This window comes from Macrobrachium rosenbergii, chromosome 54 (genome assembly GCF_040412425.1).
Source record: "Macrobrachium rosenbergii isolate ZJJX-2024 chromosome 54, ASM4041242v1, whole genome shotgun sequence".
In the NCBI taxonomy this organism is placed as follows: Eukaryota; Metazoa; Arthropoda; class Malacostraca; order Decapoda; family Palaemonidae; genus Macrobrachium; species Macrobrachium rosenbergii.
This window is the reverse complement of record NC_089794.1, coordinates 33,823,198-33,841,707: the sequence shown is the minus strand read 5'-3', so window position 1 is coordinate 33,841,707 and position 18,510 is coordinate 33,823,198. Positions and strand designations below refer to the sequence as shown.

Sequence of the window (18,510 nt, the reverse complement as noted above, 5' to 3'; positions counted from 1 at the left end):
GCATTTGACTGAGCGTAACCGTCGAAACGTAAATGGCGGAAGTATCCATTGCAGCAGGTGACGGTGTGTTATCCTACTATTTTCAAGTAAGCTGTGACCACAGTAACTCCTCTACGATGTGGAAGAGACATTGCAAGCATTATGGTGTTCAGGTGAGTGGACTGTTACGTTCAATTTTAAAAGATGAATGACACTTGTTGTTGCTCTGCCAATGGGCTAGCCTACATGCAATGGCGGAAGTGAAGTAGTTTTCAGTCACGTGACCGATCAGTTTACTTGCACTAACAGGATAGCGGTTTGTTTTCGCTTATGTTCTACCATTGTTAAAAAGAAATAACGAACGCTAGCCAAACGTATAGGTGGGTCCTACCTAAACCCCGTTTTTGGAAGGTTAGTGGGTTTATTGTGTGGCCTAACTTTGGTTGGTGGGGTTACTCAGTTTCATCGGCTAGGCCAAGTTTAAAATTCGGTGAAGCTGCAGAACCAGTAATCAACAGCAGGTATTTGTTCGTTTATTGAAAAGGTTGGTGTCGTTCCCAAAAATCATACATAAAAGAGATTAGATAATTGGACTTTTTTTTTGCAAAACCTAGCTTCTATATATAGATCCTTCGAAATTTTGGTAACAATGCCGGACGCACCTTACCAAGGTTGTTTTTGAGAAAGCCAGCCCCAAAAATATTTCACTTATTTTGATGCAGAAACCTTTGATACACTGTACCATCATTATCATAAATGAAAACAAAAGATAAGAAAAGCTGGAATATAAGCACAAGCAGAACTCATTATTTTAGCCAGTCTTGGAAAGGAAATGGAATGCAGTTGGGTTAAGGGTACGCACGCCAAAAAATGTTTGACAAATTAAGGGTGTTCAAGCTCAGATTAGGCTCAGATTATGGGATCAGAACTTGCACTGTTGTCTGGACTTTGATTGGGACACATGAAACGTGTCTCAGTTTTTTTTTTTTTTTTTTTTTTACGAAATTTGGATGGTCGACAAAGCTTTAAGCAGCCATTTTAAAACATATTAATTGTAGGTATATTTAATTCCGTAAGAAGAAAGATACGTGAGCCTTTTCCTGAAAATCATTGCGACCCCGTTCACCTAAACAGTTAATAAGTACCTGTTGGTTAATCGACTGTGGTTGATTGTAACCAGGATAGGAAAGGGCATGAAGCAAGGGTTCCCATCTTAAAAAGGATTTGCTGATAGCCAGGAGGTAACATTCCTCTGAAGCCACCTCCCATATATAATCAATCTATATCTATATATATATATATATATATATATATATATATATATATATATATATATAAATGTATATATCTTGTGTATGCAACAACAATTAGATGCAACAATTTGCTACCGTGTTTATATTCAGTGCTTTGACAAGTGGTAATTAAGAAATGCGTGCCAATTAACTCCAAGGAATAAGATGTGAAAAGAAAAAATGTAGAAAAAAATGTCTGTTCTTTATATCCTGTACATTCTCCCAGCAATTATTACTATTTCACCTCATGATACAGACCTCTTGACTTGGCTAATATCTTCCTCTCCCCCTGATTATCTCCCACGCGTCATTCTTACATCCTGTTTTCCTTGGTTGTATGACTTAATTTTTCATTTGTTTTCGTGTATGTCCTGCGTTTAATTACTTTAATGTTCGTTTTGTCGTCCTTTTACTTTGATGTTCTCTTGTTCCCCGTTGCTACGTCCCAGGCACCCTACCTCATGTTACAGCGTCTTCTATTCTTCCGCTTCCGTTTTTTCCTCTAACCTCCCATTTGCCATTCACTCGTTGTTCCTCTCCCTCCTTCGTTTTCCGTTTGCGTCGTTCGCCTTTTCGTTTTTTCATCATCAGTGGTTTTCTTAGTCGTCTAAGTTTCCATATTGTAACTTGACATTACCTTTTCTGTAATCCATCAATGTTACCAGGTTGTGTCCATTCCTCGTTACATCAGTGTTCTCCGGCTCTCGCAATTGCTCTGCTGTTCCATCAGCGCTTTCTGGTTCTTTCCCTGTTCAACCATTCCACCAGCGAGTTATATTTCTCCCGTCTTTCCATAAGTAGTTCCATGTTTTCTCATGTTGCACAGTTCCACTTTTAATGGTATTTTGTCAGTCTGCTCTTTTATCAATGCTCCTTAGCATACCCATTGCATTAAATCTCTCTTAGTGCAATTGTTCCGTCAGTGCTGCTTGGTGTACTTGCTCCCATGCAAGGTCTAGAGAGTATACTCTCTAGACCTTGCTCCCATGTACCAACAACGTTCCCTATCTGTCTCGCCGCTGCACCGCTCTGTCAGTGGGTTTCTTGTTCCATCATTCCCTAAGCTATTCCTTGTATTTTTTGAAATACCATTTTTTCATTGATACCACTTGTTGTTCCGTTAATGTTCCCAATTTTATTGTAATACAATTCTGTCGATGCTTTTAGTTTCTCTTACTGATACCACGGTCTAGACCAGTGATCTTCAAACTGTGGGCCATGGCTCACTGGTGAGCCATGGCCTGGTTTTCAGGTGGGCCACGGACATTTAACTAGATTATAATAAAAAATAAATTAACGATATAAAAAGTAAAAGAATAAAATTAAAACAAAAGAAATAAAAATCTGAAACGTCAACGTGAAGGCAAAACTGTAATTCATTTTGTTGGTTCATTCCTAGGATCCAGAACTGGGTTAGGAAAATTAATGCCGGTAATTTTGCAATGCTTGAGAATTTTGTGAAGTTGTTGAATTGGTAAGAATTGGTAAGCGTGCACTAAAAACACTTCTACCTTTCTCCTCCACTTATATGAATCAGGCTTTTTACCTTACTTCAAATCAAAACAAAAGCAAGAAACCCTCATAGAGGTGGAGGATGAATGCGATGTGTTGTCCACAATTCTCCCCAATTTGATAAGCTTGTAGATATGGAACAAGTACGTCCATCTCATTAGCTGCCTTACGTGAGTTAGTGATTACCGTGAACAGCAGAGAAGCTGCGTTTTATGTTTATCTTTTGGCCATGTTTCAAGCCGTAAGGTTCGGTACATGAATTTTATTTACAATAATCAAAGTTCAGTCATTGATTTCTAGATTATTATATTTAACTTTCATGAAAATTTCTTAGATACATTTACCATATAATGCATTTATGAAAATTCTGTTTGAACATGTTAAGAAAATGTAATAAAGTTCCTTAAGTACCTGGTATTGTATGTTTTATTATGAACATAATTTATATGCTAAATCTCAAGGGCAGTAGGCCATGAATATTTGGAAATGCCTAAAGTGGGCCATGGTTTTAAAAAGTTTGAAGACCACTGGTCTAGACCATGGTCTAGACTCTAGACCGTGTTAGAGTACCCAGCTCCATCAACACTCGGGCGACGAGTTCCCATTCTCCTGTTCCCTCAACATTTCCCAGTTCTATGTTCCCATTCTCCTGTTCTATCAACATAATCCGGTCCTCTCATCACTCAGCCGTTCCATCAGTGTTCCCTGCTTTCTTGCTTTAACGTTTTGTCACACGAACCCTGGTTCTGTTACGTCCTACCTATCCCATTCTCTCCGTTCCAATGAACGCTCATCGGCACTTGCGTCTTTCTGCTCTTGTTTCCCAGTTCCATCAAGCGCTTCCCAGTTCTCTTGCTGCACTCCCGTTCCATTGCCGTTGCCTGTTCCTTCTCGCTGGCCCCCTTCCTGATTTTTCTACTTGGCTTGCAGTTTCCCGCCAGACGCTTCCACTATATTCTCCTGCCCTAACTCTCGCCTCACGCCTTCCCTACCGTGCGTTTTCTCTTTTTTTATTATTGCTTTTTGGTCGAGTCTTTCCCCCTCTTTCGGTTACCCTTTCATGGCTGTGCATTCTCTCTCTCTCTCTCTCTCTCTCTCTCTCTCTCTCTCTCTCTCTTCTATTCTCTCTCATGTCTGTCTCTACATCAGTTGTATTAAAAACATGTCTGTTTATACATACATACATACATACATATATATATATATATATATATATATATATATATATATATATATATATATATATCACATATCATATATCATATCATATTTCATTTAAATTCAACAGGACAATAAACTCCCTTTGTTTAGACAGCTGGAGTAAGGGTTCTCATAGCAGAAAGCTTGGTTATTTTCCTCATATTGGCCATCTAGAGTTTACTCTTACGGGAAAAGGTATTGACGTCAGTGACCCTGGTACGTGTGACGCTAGATAAATTACAGTCACTTTACGTCGAATAGTGTCTGCAGCTAACATGGCTTGTGGCTGATGTATTTATTTCGATGGCAGTGCTTGTGAAAAAAATGCATTTCTATGGATTAGAGTGCTTGTGAATAACATATTTACTTGAAATGAAAGTAAGTATATGGTATGATAGCGCTTGTGGAAAATGTTTTTATTTGTAAGATAACGTTTGTACTAAATTATTTGTTTGTCTTAAAGTGCTCGTCAAAAAGTGTTTGTGCTAAATTATTTATTGTCTTAAAGTGCTTGTCGAAAATCGTTGCACTAAATTATTTATTTGTCCGAAAGTTCATGTAAAAAAAAAAAAAATGTATTTAGATGACGACGTTTGTTGAAACAAGGCCGAGCTGTCGGCGTTTGTTTGATGTAGGCTACAACAGATGGGCGATCAAGAGTGGCCCGAGAATTTTAGATTCCTAGTATGAACACGGAATGGTTCCCAGGAATAGCCCTCGAAGTGGCAATTCCAGAAATGTATTCCGAGACGCCATTGCATACGGTAAATTTAGTTGCTATGGGAAACCATTCAACTGTATTTCTCGTGTCAGTGCATTGCTGCTGTAGTTTGATTCCAGTCTTGAAATGTAACGTCTCTCTCTCTCTCTCTCTCTCTCTCTCTCTCTCTCTCTCTCTCTCTCTCTCTCTCTCTCTCTCTGACGTACGTAACGGAGTTTACACACACACACACACACATATATATATATATATATATATGTGTATGTATATATATATATATATATATATATATATATATATATATGTACCAGATATGTCCAGATATGTCAAAAGATTGGGCGGGAACTAAGAGTACATGTGGTAGCCAAGGTCAAAATGTAGGATGGGTTTGTTGAGCCAGCTCCCCGCTGTGGAAGTGAAGTGTGGATGTTGAAGAATAAAAGGAAAAACGTGGATACTATAGAGATGTATTGATTACACAGTGTATGTGATGTATGAAGAACTGACAAGGTAAGAAATGTCTTTAAAAATGGTCAGTTTCAAGAGAAAGGGTGGATCATTGTTTTGAGATGGTTTGGTCATGAGAAAAGAATGGAAGTTTTAAGAGGATGGAGGAGAAGACCTCAGAGGGACTGGATAGATGAATGTGAAATGGGTATTAAACAGAAGACAGCATCCAGTAGGCAAGAGGTTTATGAGATAAAGGTGAAAGGTGCAGTATGTGTGTAGGGGGTTCAGCGAGCTGCTGATGAGTTATCAGTGAAAGGGGATGAAGAGGCTGATGATGAGGAAGTTTTCTTTTGTGAGGTTTCATACACGGTTAAGCATTTAAGTTGTAACTGTGGTACTGAACGCAGCCTTGTTTTTTCTGGACACCAACACCGCCAGTATAATCTTGAGGGGAAATAGGTTGGTGGTAACATACATATACACAAATACCTATATATATATATATATATATATATATATATATATATATATATATATATATATATATATATATATATATATGTGTGCAAGTATGTATGTGTATATGTATATATACACATATATTTATATATTCCCCCTTTAAAAGTGATATTTTAAAGGTTGGCCAATTTTCAAACAACCATTTTTTTAGACGCCGTTACATTTTTTAGACACTTCCGTCTTTAAAGTTCACCCAATTTTAGACACCATCCTCTTTGCGTCGCCTTTTTATTAAAGCACCACCTCCTAAGAGGTCTTCTCATCTTCAAAGTTACCTTTTAAAGGGCCTTCACTCTCTTAAAACTGACCTTTAAGTTTAAATACCGTTTGTTGTACAAAAAATCGCATTGCTTAAAAGAAATCTTCATTCTAAGTTATTTTGAATTTGAAAGTCATCCCCCCCTTTTTTTTTTTTTTTTTTTTTTTTTTTTTTTTTTTTTAAGTATGGTAATCCCGTAGAGGTGTAGTGTCGTCAGTGCACCTCACGCGGTGCACTGTAGACATTACTTGAGGTTCATTGCAGCGTCCCTTCGGTCCCTAGCTGCAACCACTTTCACTCCTTTTACTCTACCTCCATTCATATTCTCTTTCTTCCGTCTTGCTAACCACCCCCTTCTAGCAATTGTTTCATAGTGCAACTGTGAGGTTTTCCTCCTGGTACACCATTGTAACCTTTTACTCTAAATTTTCCTTTCCTTGCTGAATGACCTCATGGGTCCCAGTGCTTGCCCTGCGACCTAAAATTGTACATTCTTGAAGCATGGTAAGGTCACCCCTTTTTAAAAGTAGTAACACTTTTGAATGGGAAACTAACGTTACCGGTAAAGTAATTTTTTTTTTTTTTTTTTTTTTTTTAAGGTCATTTTAAATGTCGGTTGAACTGTCCACTTTTATGATCCTGAAATCTGTTTGCCATCACAGTCCCAGGCCGTAATCTCTTTCTCGATGATTCTGGTGACTAGATTAAAGGCACAGTTCGTAATTTTCAGTATTTAATCCTAAGGGTATTGTGACTGTAAAAAAATAGTGATTATTATTATCATTGTTACTTAAAATATTCAGACATCCACAAGAAACCTAACGGTTTATACCCTTGCAAAAGAAGCTTTCACAGAATGAAATCTCTCTCTCTCTCTCTCTCTCTCTCTTGATTTCTTTGTAAAGGGAACCTATATTCTCTTGTATCAAATGACTCATTATTCTCTGTAGAAAGGTGCTGTATTACCTCTCTCTCTCTCTCTCTCTCTCTCTCTCTCTCTCTCTCTCTCTCTCTCTCTCTCTCTCTGTAGTAATATGGTTATTGATTTCCCTGCAAAGGGAAGCTATGACCTCATCATACGACTTATGACTTCTCTGGAAAAAGGTTACTGTATCACCAGCCTCTCTCTCTCTCTCTCTCTCTCTCTCTCTCTCTCTCTCTCTCTCTCTCTCTCTCTCTCTCTCTCTCTCTAGTGATATGATTCGTAATTTCTTTAAAATTTGGAACCTGTAATCACTTATAGCAAATGACTCCTGATTTCTGTGTAAAAGTCTCTCTCTCTCTCTCTCTCTCTCTAATTTCTTTTTAAAATTTTAATTTCTTTAATCATTTACAGCAAATGACTCCTGATTTCTATGCAAAAAGCCCTCTCTCTCTCTCTCTCTCTCTCTCTCTCTCTCTCTCTCTCTCTCTCTCTCTCTCTCTCTCTCTCTCTCTCTCTCTCCCGGAATCAAATCCAGTCATTTTTCCAACATATGAATTTTCCTCTTTTGGAGGTTATCCAACTTCAGGCTGGATTTCATTATTGTTATGATTTCCTTCAGTGGCTTATCATTAAGGAATCTCTTCATAGAAGGCCGTTGTTTCAGAGCAATTGGGTTTTTAGTTTTCTGAAAAAGAAAGCTATTGAGATGGGTTTGTCTGTCCGTCCGCACTTTTTCTGTCCGCCCTCAGGTCTTAAAAACTCCTGAGGCTAGAGGGCTGCAAATTGGTATGTTGATCATCCACCCTGCAATCATCAAACATACCAAATTGCAGCCCTCTAGCCTCAGTAGTTTTTTTTTACTTTATTTAAGGGTTAAAGTTAACCATACTTGTGGGTCTGGCAACGATATAGGATAGGCCACCACCGGGCCGTTGTTAAAGTTTCATTGGCCGCGGCTCATGCATCATTATACCGAGACCACCGAAAGATAGAACTATTTTCGGTGGCCTTGATTATATACTGTACAGAATACTCGATTGCGCCGAAGAAACTTCTGCTCATATTTTATTTGTTCTGTATTTTGAATGGAAAGGAAGGTGGTTTTTTCTCTCTCGTTCAAAGACGTTTTATTTGTAGCTTCAGCGAGGCCGACGTTTTAAAACGCCCAGTGTGCGTTGAGAACGTTCCTGATTGATAGTATTTATTTGGGACCAAAGTGTTTGCATGATGCTGTGATTGCCTTATTGCAAAGAGAGAGAGAAAGAAATATATATATATTATATATATATATATATGCATGTATATATATATATATTATATATATATATTATATATATATATACATACATACATACATACCAATGTGTGCTGTCCATCTGGTCCTCATCAATAATTTTGGGAGGAGATTACTGACCCAGTAAACTTTTCCATCGTAGAGCGACCAAGCGCAGTCTACTAATTACCAGATACATAATTCATTACGTAAGTCATGTCAGCAGAGGCGAAGTAGAATTGAGTGGAATTTGCCAGAAGAGTTCTAGCTTGCTTTGAGTCGAATTCTGAATTCTATATATATATATATATATATATATATATATATATATATATATATAATAATATATAATATACTGTATATATATATATATATATATATATATATATATATATATATATATATATATATATATAAAGTATTGTGCGTGCATTTCTATTATTTCAGCTCTACAAAAAACTGCAACCGGTCAAAAAAAAAAAAAGATATTCGGAGTGATTCCTGAATAAAATGAAAATAGTAAAAAAAAAAAAAAGATTGAAAAATGGAATAAAAGAGGAAGAGATTCCTGGCCTCTGCCCTGGCCGTGCCTACGGAATTTAGCTTTTGCTATTTGTAGCAGAATGCAGAGCCGAAATTTCGGCGGTCCCCCGTCGGAATTTCTCTCCGCGCGACGAGGCGGCTGATACGACCCTATTGCAATCTGATTTCAGTTTAATAATCGTAGGTATCGCTCGTTTTTTTTTTTTTTTTCCTCTTTTTTTTGCCCATTATTCTCAAATAAATAAGCTTGTGTTCATTCACTGATTTTGAATTTGGGTATGTTTTTGGATGGCCTTTGGAGGGTACAGGATTTAATTTTTTTAGTTATTCGTATTTTATTTTATTTTTTCTGACTAGTTTTAGGAATTAACAGCTCAAGGTCAACTTCGGCTAGCAGCAACCATTGAGTAATGCATAATCTTCATGGAGAAAATTCTCTCTCTCTCTCTCTCTCTCTCTCTCTCTCTCTCTCTTCTCTCTCAGATTTACACTTTTGATTCGTAAAAGTGACGCTGTTTCACATCTGTTAAAATGGAAAAGTGAAGACACATAAGAACAAACTCCTCAGAAAAGAAAAACAAGTATTCATAACTTGATACGATCAGTGTTAAAAACCAATTATTAACGGCTGAAAAAAAAAAGAAATTTAAGAAATATGTTATCAGAACTCTGCCGCTGGGTGGATTCTTACTCCCCTCTTCGTTCTTCCCATTCGAAAAAACAAAAATTGTCTTAGTATGAATATTCCCTCAGTTCACTTAGCGTTGCATTTTTTTTTCTTCCTCTGTTTTCCTTTCCACTCTTCATTTAATTGTCTTCTTCAGGGAGTCCTTCCATGGACCATATGTCCAAATACCCACCGGGGGGCTAATGCCGTCAGTGCACCTCACGGGATACACTGTAGACATTACTAAAGGTTCTTGCAGCGTCCCTTCGGCCCCTAGCTGCAACCCCTTTCATTCCTTTTACTGTACCTCCATTCATATTATCTTTCTTCCAATTTGTTATCCGCCCTCTCCTAACAATTATTTCATAGTGCAACTGCGAGGTGTTCCTCCTTTTACGCCTTTCAAACCTACCTACTCTCAATTTCATTTCCAGCGCTGAATGACCTCAAAGGTCCCATTCCTATGATCAAATAAAGAATATCTCTCCAACTCTTCTCAAGCTGGATTGGTTCGTTTCTGTTCTTCCACACTCATCCAAACGCACGATGTAATTGTTCTCCTTTCTCCGTCATTTCCTTCATTTATCCTCTGGTTTGCACAGCTCCTAGATGTTCCATTCTCGCCTCTTGATCCTGTTCTGGAATATCTTCATCGCCTTTTTCCATAGCGTTCATTCTTTCTTTCTTTCTTAAATTCTTTCCTTCAGAGTATTCATCATTTTCTGGGACCGTCTTTTTAGATTTCTGTAAAAGAAAACTGTTGAGATGGCTTTGTCTGTCAGTCCGCACTTTTTTTTGTCCGCTCTTGGATCTTAAAAACTACTGAGGCTAGAGGGCTGCAAATTTGTATGTTGATCATCCACCCTCCAATCATCAAAAATACCAAATTGCAGCCCTCTAGCTTCAATAGTTTTTATTTTAGTTAAGGTTAAAGTTAGCCATAATCGTGCGTTTGGAACGCTATAGGACAGGCCACCACCGGTCCGTGACTGAAAGTTTCATGGACCGCGGCTCATACAGAAAACTCGATTGCGCCGAAGAGACAGTTTTTTTTTTTTTTTTTTTTTTTTTTTTTTTTTTTTTTTTTTTTTTTTTTACTGGATATATGAAAATGTTGAGTCAAAAAATTGCTGGTTCATCTTCGACCAAGTTTCCTACTTGCTGCCACGTCTTCTCGCGTTGTTCTGTCAGCCTGTACAGAAAGCAACACCGAAAAAGAGTAAGAGTTATGTTCTTTCCTCTCTGGGTGCCTTCAGGTGAAACTGACCGTTCAGCTGCCTTCTTTACAAATGCCCTTCTGTATGTCATTTCCTCATACACCTTCTGAAAGTCTACAAAGAAATATATATATATATATATATATATATATATATATATATATATATATATATATATATATATATATATATATATATATATATATATATATATATATATATATATATATATATATATTTTTTTTTTTTTTTTTTTTTCTCTTGAATACCTTGACCGGGTTGTTTGCACGAATCAGCTTCCGTAAGAAAAGCGAATCAGTGGGCTTCACGCCCTGAAAAAATGGTTGAATTTTGAGTTCTTAATTGGACGGGTCGGTATCGTTCTCAGCTAGCACTCTGCTGGGCCCGCGTTCGATTCTCCGACCGGCCAATGAAGAGTTAGAGGAATTTATTTCTGGTGATAGAAATTCATTTCTCGTTATAATGTGGTTCGGATTCCACAATAAGCTGTAGGTCCCGTTGCTAGGCAACCAATTTGTTCTTAGCCACGTAAAATAAATCTAATCCTTCGGGCCAGCCCTAGGAGAGCTGTTAATCAGCTCAGTGGTCTGGTTAAACTAAGGTATACTTAACTTATTAAGGGAACACCGACATAGACAGAGAATTCCATAGTTCTGTGGGAAGGTTTTAAACTTTTCGACCATTGAGTTTGTAACTTATAGACATATCGGTGTCTTAACCAGTCTGTGTTCCCCATACAGTCCACAGTCATTCTGTTCTAAAAGTGCGTGATCTCACATGCATATGTATGGATGCATAAATGTGCATAATTGCTTTTCCCCTCTGCTTCCAAGCTCCTAACACCTTCCCTCCTTTAAAAGGAGTTAAACCTCTTGTTTTTCTTCTTCTATTTTTTCTTCTTAATCTTCTTGTCTTACTTGCCTCGGGCCTAGGCTAGACACGGGCACTTGTGACAAGCGCCCTATTAATCCTTGCATGTGCATTTACGCGAGGACATTGCTCTCCCCGGGCTCTTTCGAGATGAACTGTTTTCCATTGTTCGATGCGAGTTCGAGAGAGATTCTCCGAAAACGACCAAATTCCCCGGAGGATCTGAATTCATCTCTGTACTCGCCGATTACTGTCGCTTTTCTCTCTCTCTCTCTCTCTCTCTCTCTCTCTCTCTCTCTCTCTCTCTCTCTCTCTCTCTCTCTCTCTCTCTTCCTTTTCCGTCTCTCCACTTCTGTGAAGATCGATTGTGGATTCAGGTTCTCTTTTTTTTTTTTTCCTCTCTCTGTTTCTCTCTCTTTCTCGTTTCTACACAGCTTTATGGAATATGTTTGCGGATTCAGTATGTGTAAAATATTTAAAACATTTTTATGGATAGATTTTGTATTTTTTTTACGTACGGGTGTCTAAAATAATCTCTCTCTCTCTCTCTCTCTCTCTCTCTCTCTCTCTCTCTCTTCATGCATATATTTAGTATTTTTGTTACCTCACCTGTTCTATATTTAGTCTTTTTCTCTCTCTCTCTCTCTCTCTCTCTCTCTCTCTCTCTCTCTTCATGCATATATTTAGTATTTTGTTACCTACACATGTTTAAAAAAATCTAATTTCTCTCTTCTCTCTTCTCTCTCTCTCTCTCTCTCTCTCCATGCATATATTTAGTATTTTGTTACCTACACCTGTTTAAAATCTAATTCTCTCTCTCTCTCTCTCTCTCTCTCTCTCTCTCTCTCTCTCTCTCTCTCTCTCTTCATGCATATATTTTGTATTTGTGTTACAGAGTTAAGATATTCTCTCTCTCTCTCTCTCTCTCTCTCTCTCAGATCTTCTGAGTATTGATAGTAACTATCGTCATTTCCATAACAAAGCATTTATCTCAGTCGCTTGCACTTATAACGTTAAAATAACCTCCCGGATGTTGCATAAGACTTGTTTTATTTATTCATTTTTTTTGTTTGTTTACTTGGATTGTAAATATTAGGTACAATTCTGTGTAATCTTCATTGAGTAGTTTTTCTGGAGTAGTTTTTCTTAAGATTTTCACCTTTGCCTTTGCCGTGAGAAGATTGTTGGTGTGAAATGTGAAACTGAAGCTTTCTGAAGTAGGTTTTCCTAACCTTAAGCTGTAGCGTCGCCTGTGCTTTGTTCTGTTAGCTTCAGGCTTCCAAGAATGTGGGCAGCAAACTGTTTGCAATTACTGTTTGAACTTAAGCTTCCGCTAATACTGTCTTGTCTGAACTGAAGTTAACGCAAATACTGTTTTGCCTATAATTAAGCTTAAGCTAAAACTTTTGCCGAAGCCAAAGCTTATTCTAATACGGTTTTGCCTCTACTTAAACTTGCGCTAATACTGTTTTGCCTAAAGTGAAGTTAACGCTAATACTGTTTTGCCAAAACTTAAAGTTACGCTAATACCGTTTTGCCTAACTTAAAGCTCACTCAAATATTTTGTTTCGTAATCCCTGCTTTGTCCAAACTCAGATGTTCATATAAGAAGACAAAGATTAATATTTCACCCAAAAGCTTACAAATATATTAACATTTTCCTAAACTTTCACAAAGAATGCTCTGTGTAACCCAGTGGTTCTTAGCCTGTTTATTGTCACGCCTCCTCTAAGAGTGGGCCTTCCCTCCACGGTCCCCTTGCATCTATGAGTAAAATTTCCTCCCAGATTTAAAGGAAAATGAAAAAAAGAGAAAGATGAGGGGTGTTTTTATTCTTTTGGGAATGAATTAGTAAGATGCCTGACACTGCTTCTTAGCGACTCTTGTTAAGAGAATAACGATTATAAATAGAGAACTTTTAATCTTTTCCTAGGGCTCGCGCCCCCCTTGGAAATTGCTGACGCCCTCCTAGAGGGCGCGCCCCCTCAGATTGAGAACCACTGGTGTAATCTTAAGATTTTATTAATGATATTTAACGTAACCATAAACTTTAAATAATACAGTTTTGTCGTCCCTATACGCTACACAAATACTGTTTTGACCCCAGACTTACATAAACCATTTTTTTCTCTTGTCAGATCTTGTACTAAAAAAATATAGTTTTATCCAACTTTCATGAACATAGTTTTGTCAAACATTAAATGGGCACTGATACTGTTATTTATTTTTTTATGCCTCTGATAAATATTTTTGTCCAACCTTGAACTCTTATAAATATTTTTTCTAATCTTAACTTAAAATTATTTTTTTCTAACCTTAAGTTAAGAAATATTTCATGTCTAACCTTAAGTTAAGAAGTATTTTATGTCTAACCTTGAGTTAAGAAGTATTGTATGTCTAACCTCAAGAAGTATTTTATGTATAACCTTAAGTTAAGAAATATTTTATGTCTAACCTTAAGAAGGATTTTATGTCTAACATTAAGTTAAGAAATATTTTATGTCTAACCTTAAGTTAAGAAGTATTTTATGTCTAGCCTTAAGTTAAGAAATATTTTATGTCTAACCTTAAGTTGAGGAATATTTTATGTCTAACCTGAAGAAATATTTTATATCTAACCTTACGCTAGAAAATTATTTTTTCGTCCAGCCTCATACTTTCACAGAAGGTGTTATGTCCAACTTTAAACTTACATAAACAGTTTTATTCAGACTAAATCATTCATACTTGGTTTTCTGTAATCCTGAGTTACAAATGCTTTGAATCTAACCTTAAGTAGGCACAAATATTGTTTTCTCACCTTAAGCACATACAAATACTGTTATGCCTAATATGAAGCTTTTGCGAAAAACGTTGGGTCTAGCATTAACGCAGATACCATTTTGTTAAATTGTCATGTTTATAAAACTTTATAATTCTAAACTTACTCAAATACTGGGAGCATAATCTTGAGCTCCATCTAATACTGTTGCAGGCCCACGTGGTGGCAGGCCTACGATCAAAATCTGCTTTCTCCCGCCATGAGTAACGTGGGAGAAAAAACTACGCGGTCGAGAGAAACATAAATTCCCTTGCACGTCTTTTATGCAAATATCTCAGTCACCGCTGTTGTCACCTTTCATGTATTATTATCATTCTGCATATTGTTACGCCAGCTTTCCAGTAATGTATGTATAACTGTCAGTCCGGTGTCTTGTATCCATCCATATGTAAATTTATGTCTGTGGCGGAACACAGATGCTTGGATTTAACCCCTTCCTCGATCTGTCAAGAGGTCGGGGCTACTTTGTGGCTTGCACGAGCTATCGACCTGTGTGGAAGTTTTTACGGGCTGCTCTGTGGGCAAGAGCCCGTGCTGGCACAAGGCCAGCTAAATCTAAAACAACATTACGGGCTGCTCTATGAGCAAGAGCCCGTGCTGGCATAAAGGCAGTTAAATAAAAAACAACAACAACATGTAAATAAAAGAGTAAGCTGTAGACCTCCGTATCTTACTCTTACCTCACTCACACTGTTTCTGTCTACTCTTATGTATGTACAGTCCATTTTTTTTCAGTCTTAATCTTTCATAAATACTTTCTTGGTCTAGATTAAACTTCGACAAATACTGTTTTGCCTGACCTTAACGTTACACAACTTCTGTTCTGTCTGACATTAAGCTTCCACAATTATTGCCTGGTTAACCTTTGCTGATTTGCTTAATCTCATCCTTACACAATTGCTGTGTTATCTAACCATTGGCTTTCGCGGAAAACTGTTTAAATCCAAATTGAGTTTTTCCTTTCGCAAACTATCGTCAAGTGCAAGCTTACACAAATACTGCTTTGCCAGACAAGAGGCTAACAAAAATACTGTTTTGCCTCTTATGAAGCAGAAAAAACACTCTTTTACCTGGCACGAACAGACAAAAATACAGTTTTGCATGGCATGAAACAGCGAAAAACACTGTTTTGCCTCTTATGAAGCAGTAAAAACAACTCTTTTGCCTGGCACGAACAGACAAAAATACAGTTTTGCATGGCATGAAATAGACAAAAACAGTTTTGTCTCATGGAGCAGAAAAAAGCACTCTTTTGCCTGGCACGAACAGACAAAAATACAGTTTTGTCTGGCATGTAGCAGAGAAAAACAGTTTTGCCTGTAGTGAAGCAAGTAAAAATACAGTTTTTTCAGACTAGGAGTGGATAAAAATACTTTTTGTACCAGATAAGCTGACAAAAATACCGTTTTGCCAAGCGTGAAACAAAAAAAATTTCTGGTTTGCCTGGAGTAAAGCTAACAAAAAAAAAAAAAAATCATTATTTTGCCGGACGTGAAGCAGGCAAAAGTCTTGTTTTCTTTATACAAGAAGTGGTGAAAAATACTGTTTTTCCAGACAAGAAGTAGACAAGTGGGCGAAAATACTGTTTGTTTACTATGAAGCAGACAAAATTACCATTTTGCCAGGCGTGAAGCAGGCAAAAAACCCTGTCCCGTCTAAATTTAAGCTTTCACGCACATACCGTGTTGTTCGACCCGGCGCAAACACTGTCACAAACACCGCTGCCTTGTGTAACATTTTAAAATGGCTTGAAATGAAAGAGCCTGGCTAAAGGGGAGCTTCCTCTCCCCTCATCCGTTACCTTATGTAAATGTCAGAGTGTTTAGATGTGTTCCTTTTTTTTTTTCTTTTTGCAACCTAGTCTTTTCGATATTAATAGCAAAGGTGTGTGTGTGTGTGTATGTGTGTTCGTTCAGGGTAACCGAACCGGCTTGTGTTTGTCAGGTATGTGCCTTTAATAGTGAGGGATATTGTTGTTTGTTTACTTATTATTTTTGTTGATTTTAACATTGGCAGGTGTTGTCGGAGTGTTCAATGTTTTTGTTAATTTTCACGTTAGGAGGCATCGGTCGGTCGTTCAGCATGTTTGTTCATTTTAACATTAGGGGACGTTGCCCCTCTATCACATAATGATTTTGTTAATTTTAGTATTAGGGGACATTGCCCCTCTATCACATAATGATTTTGTTAATTTGAACATTAGGAGGGCAATGTCCCCTAAAGTTAAAATTAACAAAAGTACTGAACGAACGACCGACGTCTCCTAACGTGAACATAAACAAAACATTGAACACTCCGGCAACACCTGCCAATGTTAAAATCAACAAAAATAATAATTCCTGTATCACAGTCACTTTGTTAATTTTAACATTAGGAGACAGTACCCTGTATCGCAGTGATTTTGTTAATTTTAGCAGGAGACATTGCCCTGTATCACAATCATGTTGTTAATTTTAACATTAGGAGACATTGCCCTGTCTCACATAATGATTTTTTTTAATTTAAGATTAGGAGACTTTGCGCTGTATCCAATCATTTGTTAATTTGACGTTAGGGGACATTGCCCTATACCGCAGTCATTTTGGTAATTTTAACATTAGTAGACATTGCACTGCATCACAAATAATTTGTTAATTTTAACATTGGGACACCTTACGCTGTATCACAATCATTATGTTAATTTTAACATTAGAAGACAGTGCCCCGTATCACAATCATTTTATTAATTTTAACATTAGGAGACTGCACTGTATCACAATTATTTTGTTAAATTTAACATTAGAAGACATTGCTCTGCATCACAATCATTTTGTTAATTTTAACATTAGGAGACATTGCCCTATATCGCAGTCATTTTTGTAATTTTAGCGTTAGGAAACATTCCCTGCATCACAATCATTTTGTTAATTTTAACATTAGGAGACACTGACCTGTATCGCATAATAATTTTTTTCATATTACCATATGTAGAAGGAAGGATTTTTATCTTTTGTTTTCTTCTACATAAACTTTTTTTCAGTAATACTAGTTTATCATAAGCTGCTAAAGTAGTAATAGTGTTAGTACTTCAGAATTAGCAGCCTGATTTTTGTAGGTTAACAGAGGCGGCTGCATTAATAGTAAAAGTAGTATGGTCATCCAGGAGTAGCACCAATAGTAGCAGTAGTTCAAAAGTAGCAGCAGCAGAAGTATTATTACAGTAATAAAAGTAGTTGAAACAGTTTCCTTTCGTGGTAGCCATTTAAATGCACGAGTATTCACCAAATTAGATCTCATTCCCTTTACTGTACCTCCGTTCACCTTCTCTTTATTCCATCTTACTTTCCATCGTCTCCTAGAAGTGTATCGACGCTGAATGATCTCATAGGTCTCAGGGCTTGGCTTTGTCCATTCCATTTCATTCCATTCCTCTTCTAATTAGGAAGCTAGGAATAAGTCGAAGTATCTGCTTTCCCACGGGGATGGGATATGTAGGATTCATCTTGTTTGAGCGTTTTTGGAAACATATTAGGATTTACTGTGCCTGGGAGGGAGTCGGGACTCCTTAAGGAAGGCTTAGTAGACACAAGGGATATCGGAGCTTTCTTGTTACCTGTTGTATAGGAACTTTACAGGTATTTTTTGTGAACAGACTTGGTACAGTTTTTTTTTTTTTTTTTTTTTTTTTTTTTTTTTTTTTTTTACTACCGAATTTTCACATCCCCCTCGGTTGGGGGATAGTGCCGTCAGTGAACGTCACGCGGTGCACTGTAGGCATTGCTCGAGGTTCTTTGCAGCGTCCCCTCGGCCCCTAGCTGCAACCCCCTTTCATTCCTTTTATTGTACCTCCATTCTTACTCTTTCTTCCATCTCACTTTCCACCCGCTTCTAACAATTGTTTCATAGTGCGACTGCGAGATTTTTTGTGAACTTTTACTCTCAATTTTCCTTTCAGCGCTGAATTACCTCGTAGGTCCCAGCGCTTGGCCTTTAGACTAAGTTGCGTATTTTATTCTGTTCTGTTTTCACATCCCTAAATCGTGGTCGAATCCATATGAAACCCGGGGTCTTTTGACGAACCGACCTCAGGTTACGTGCGTGCTCGTGTTTGAGGACTTCCCTCGTGTGCGCATGCGTGAGGACCACCCTCGTGTGCGCATGTGTGATGACGTCCCTCGTGTACGCATGCGTGAAGATGTCCTTCATGTGCGCATGTGTGAGGACAGCCTCGTGTGCGCATGCGTGAGGACGTCCCTCATGTA

The 18,510-nt window shown here is 37.5% G+C and overlaps 1 protein-coding gene across 9 annotated transcripts in view; it reads left to right on the top strand.

Moving 5' to 3' along the window:
* The window catches only part of sm (smooth), a 783,427-nt gene continuing 764,917 nt past the window's right edge, over positions 1 to 18,510 (top strand). For 3 of the 9 annotated variants that reach the window (XM_067097812.1, XM_067097809.1, XM_067097815.1), the window contains exon 1: positions 10 to 152. In XM_067097812.1, coding sequence (XP_066953913.1) covers positions 33 to 152 — 120 coding nt within the window. In that variant the 5' untranslated portion in view covers positions 10 to 32. Of the gene's footprint in view, positions 153 to 18,510 lie in introns of all 9 variants that reach the window. The other 6 variants (XM_067097830.1, XM_067097828.1, XM_067097826.1 and 3 more) reach the window with 4 other exon arrangements.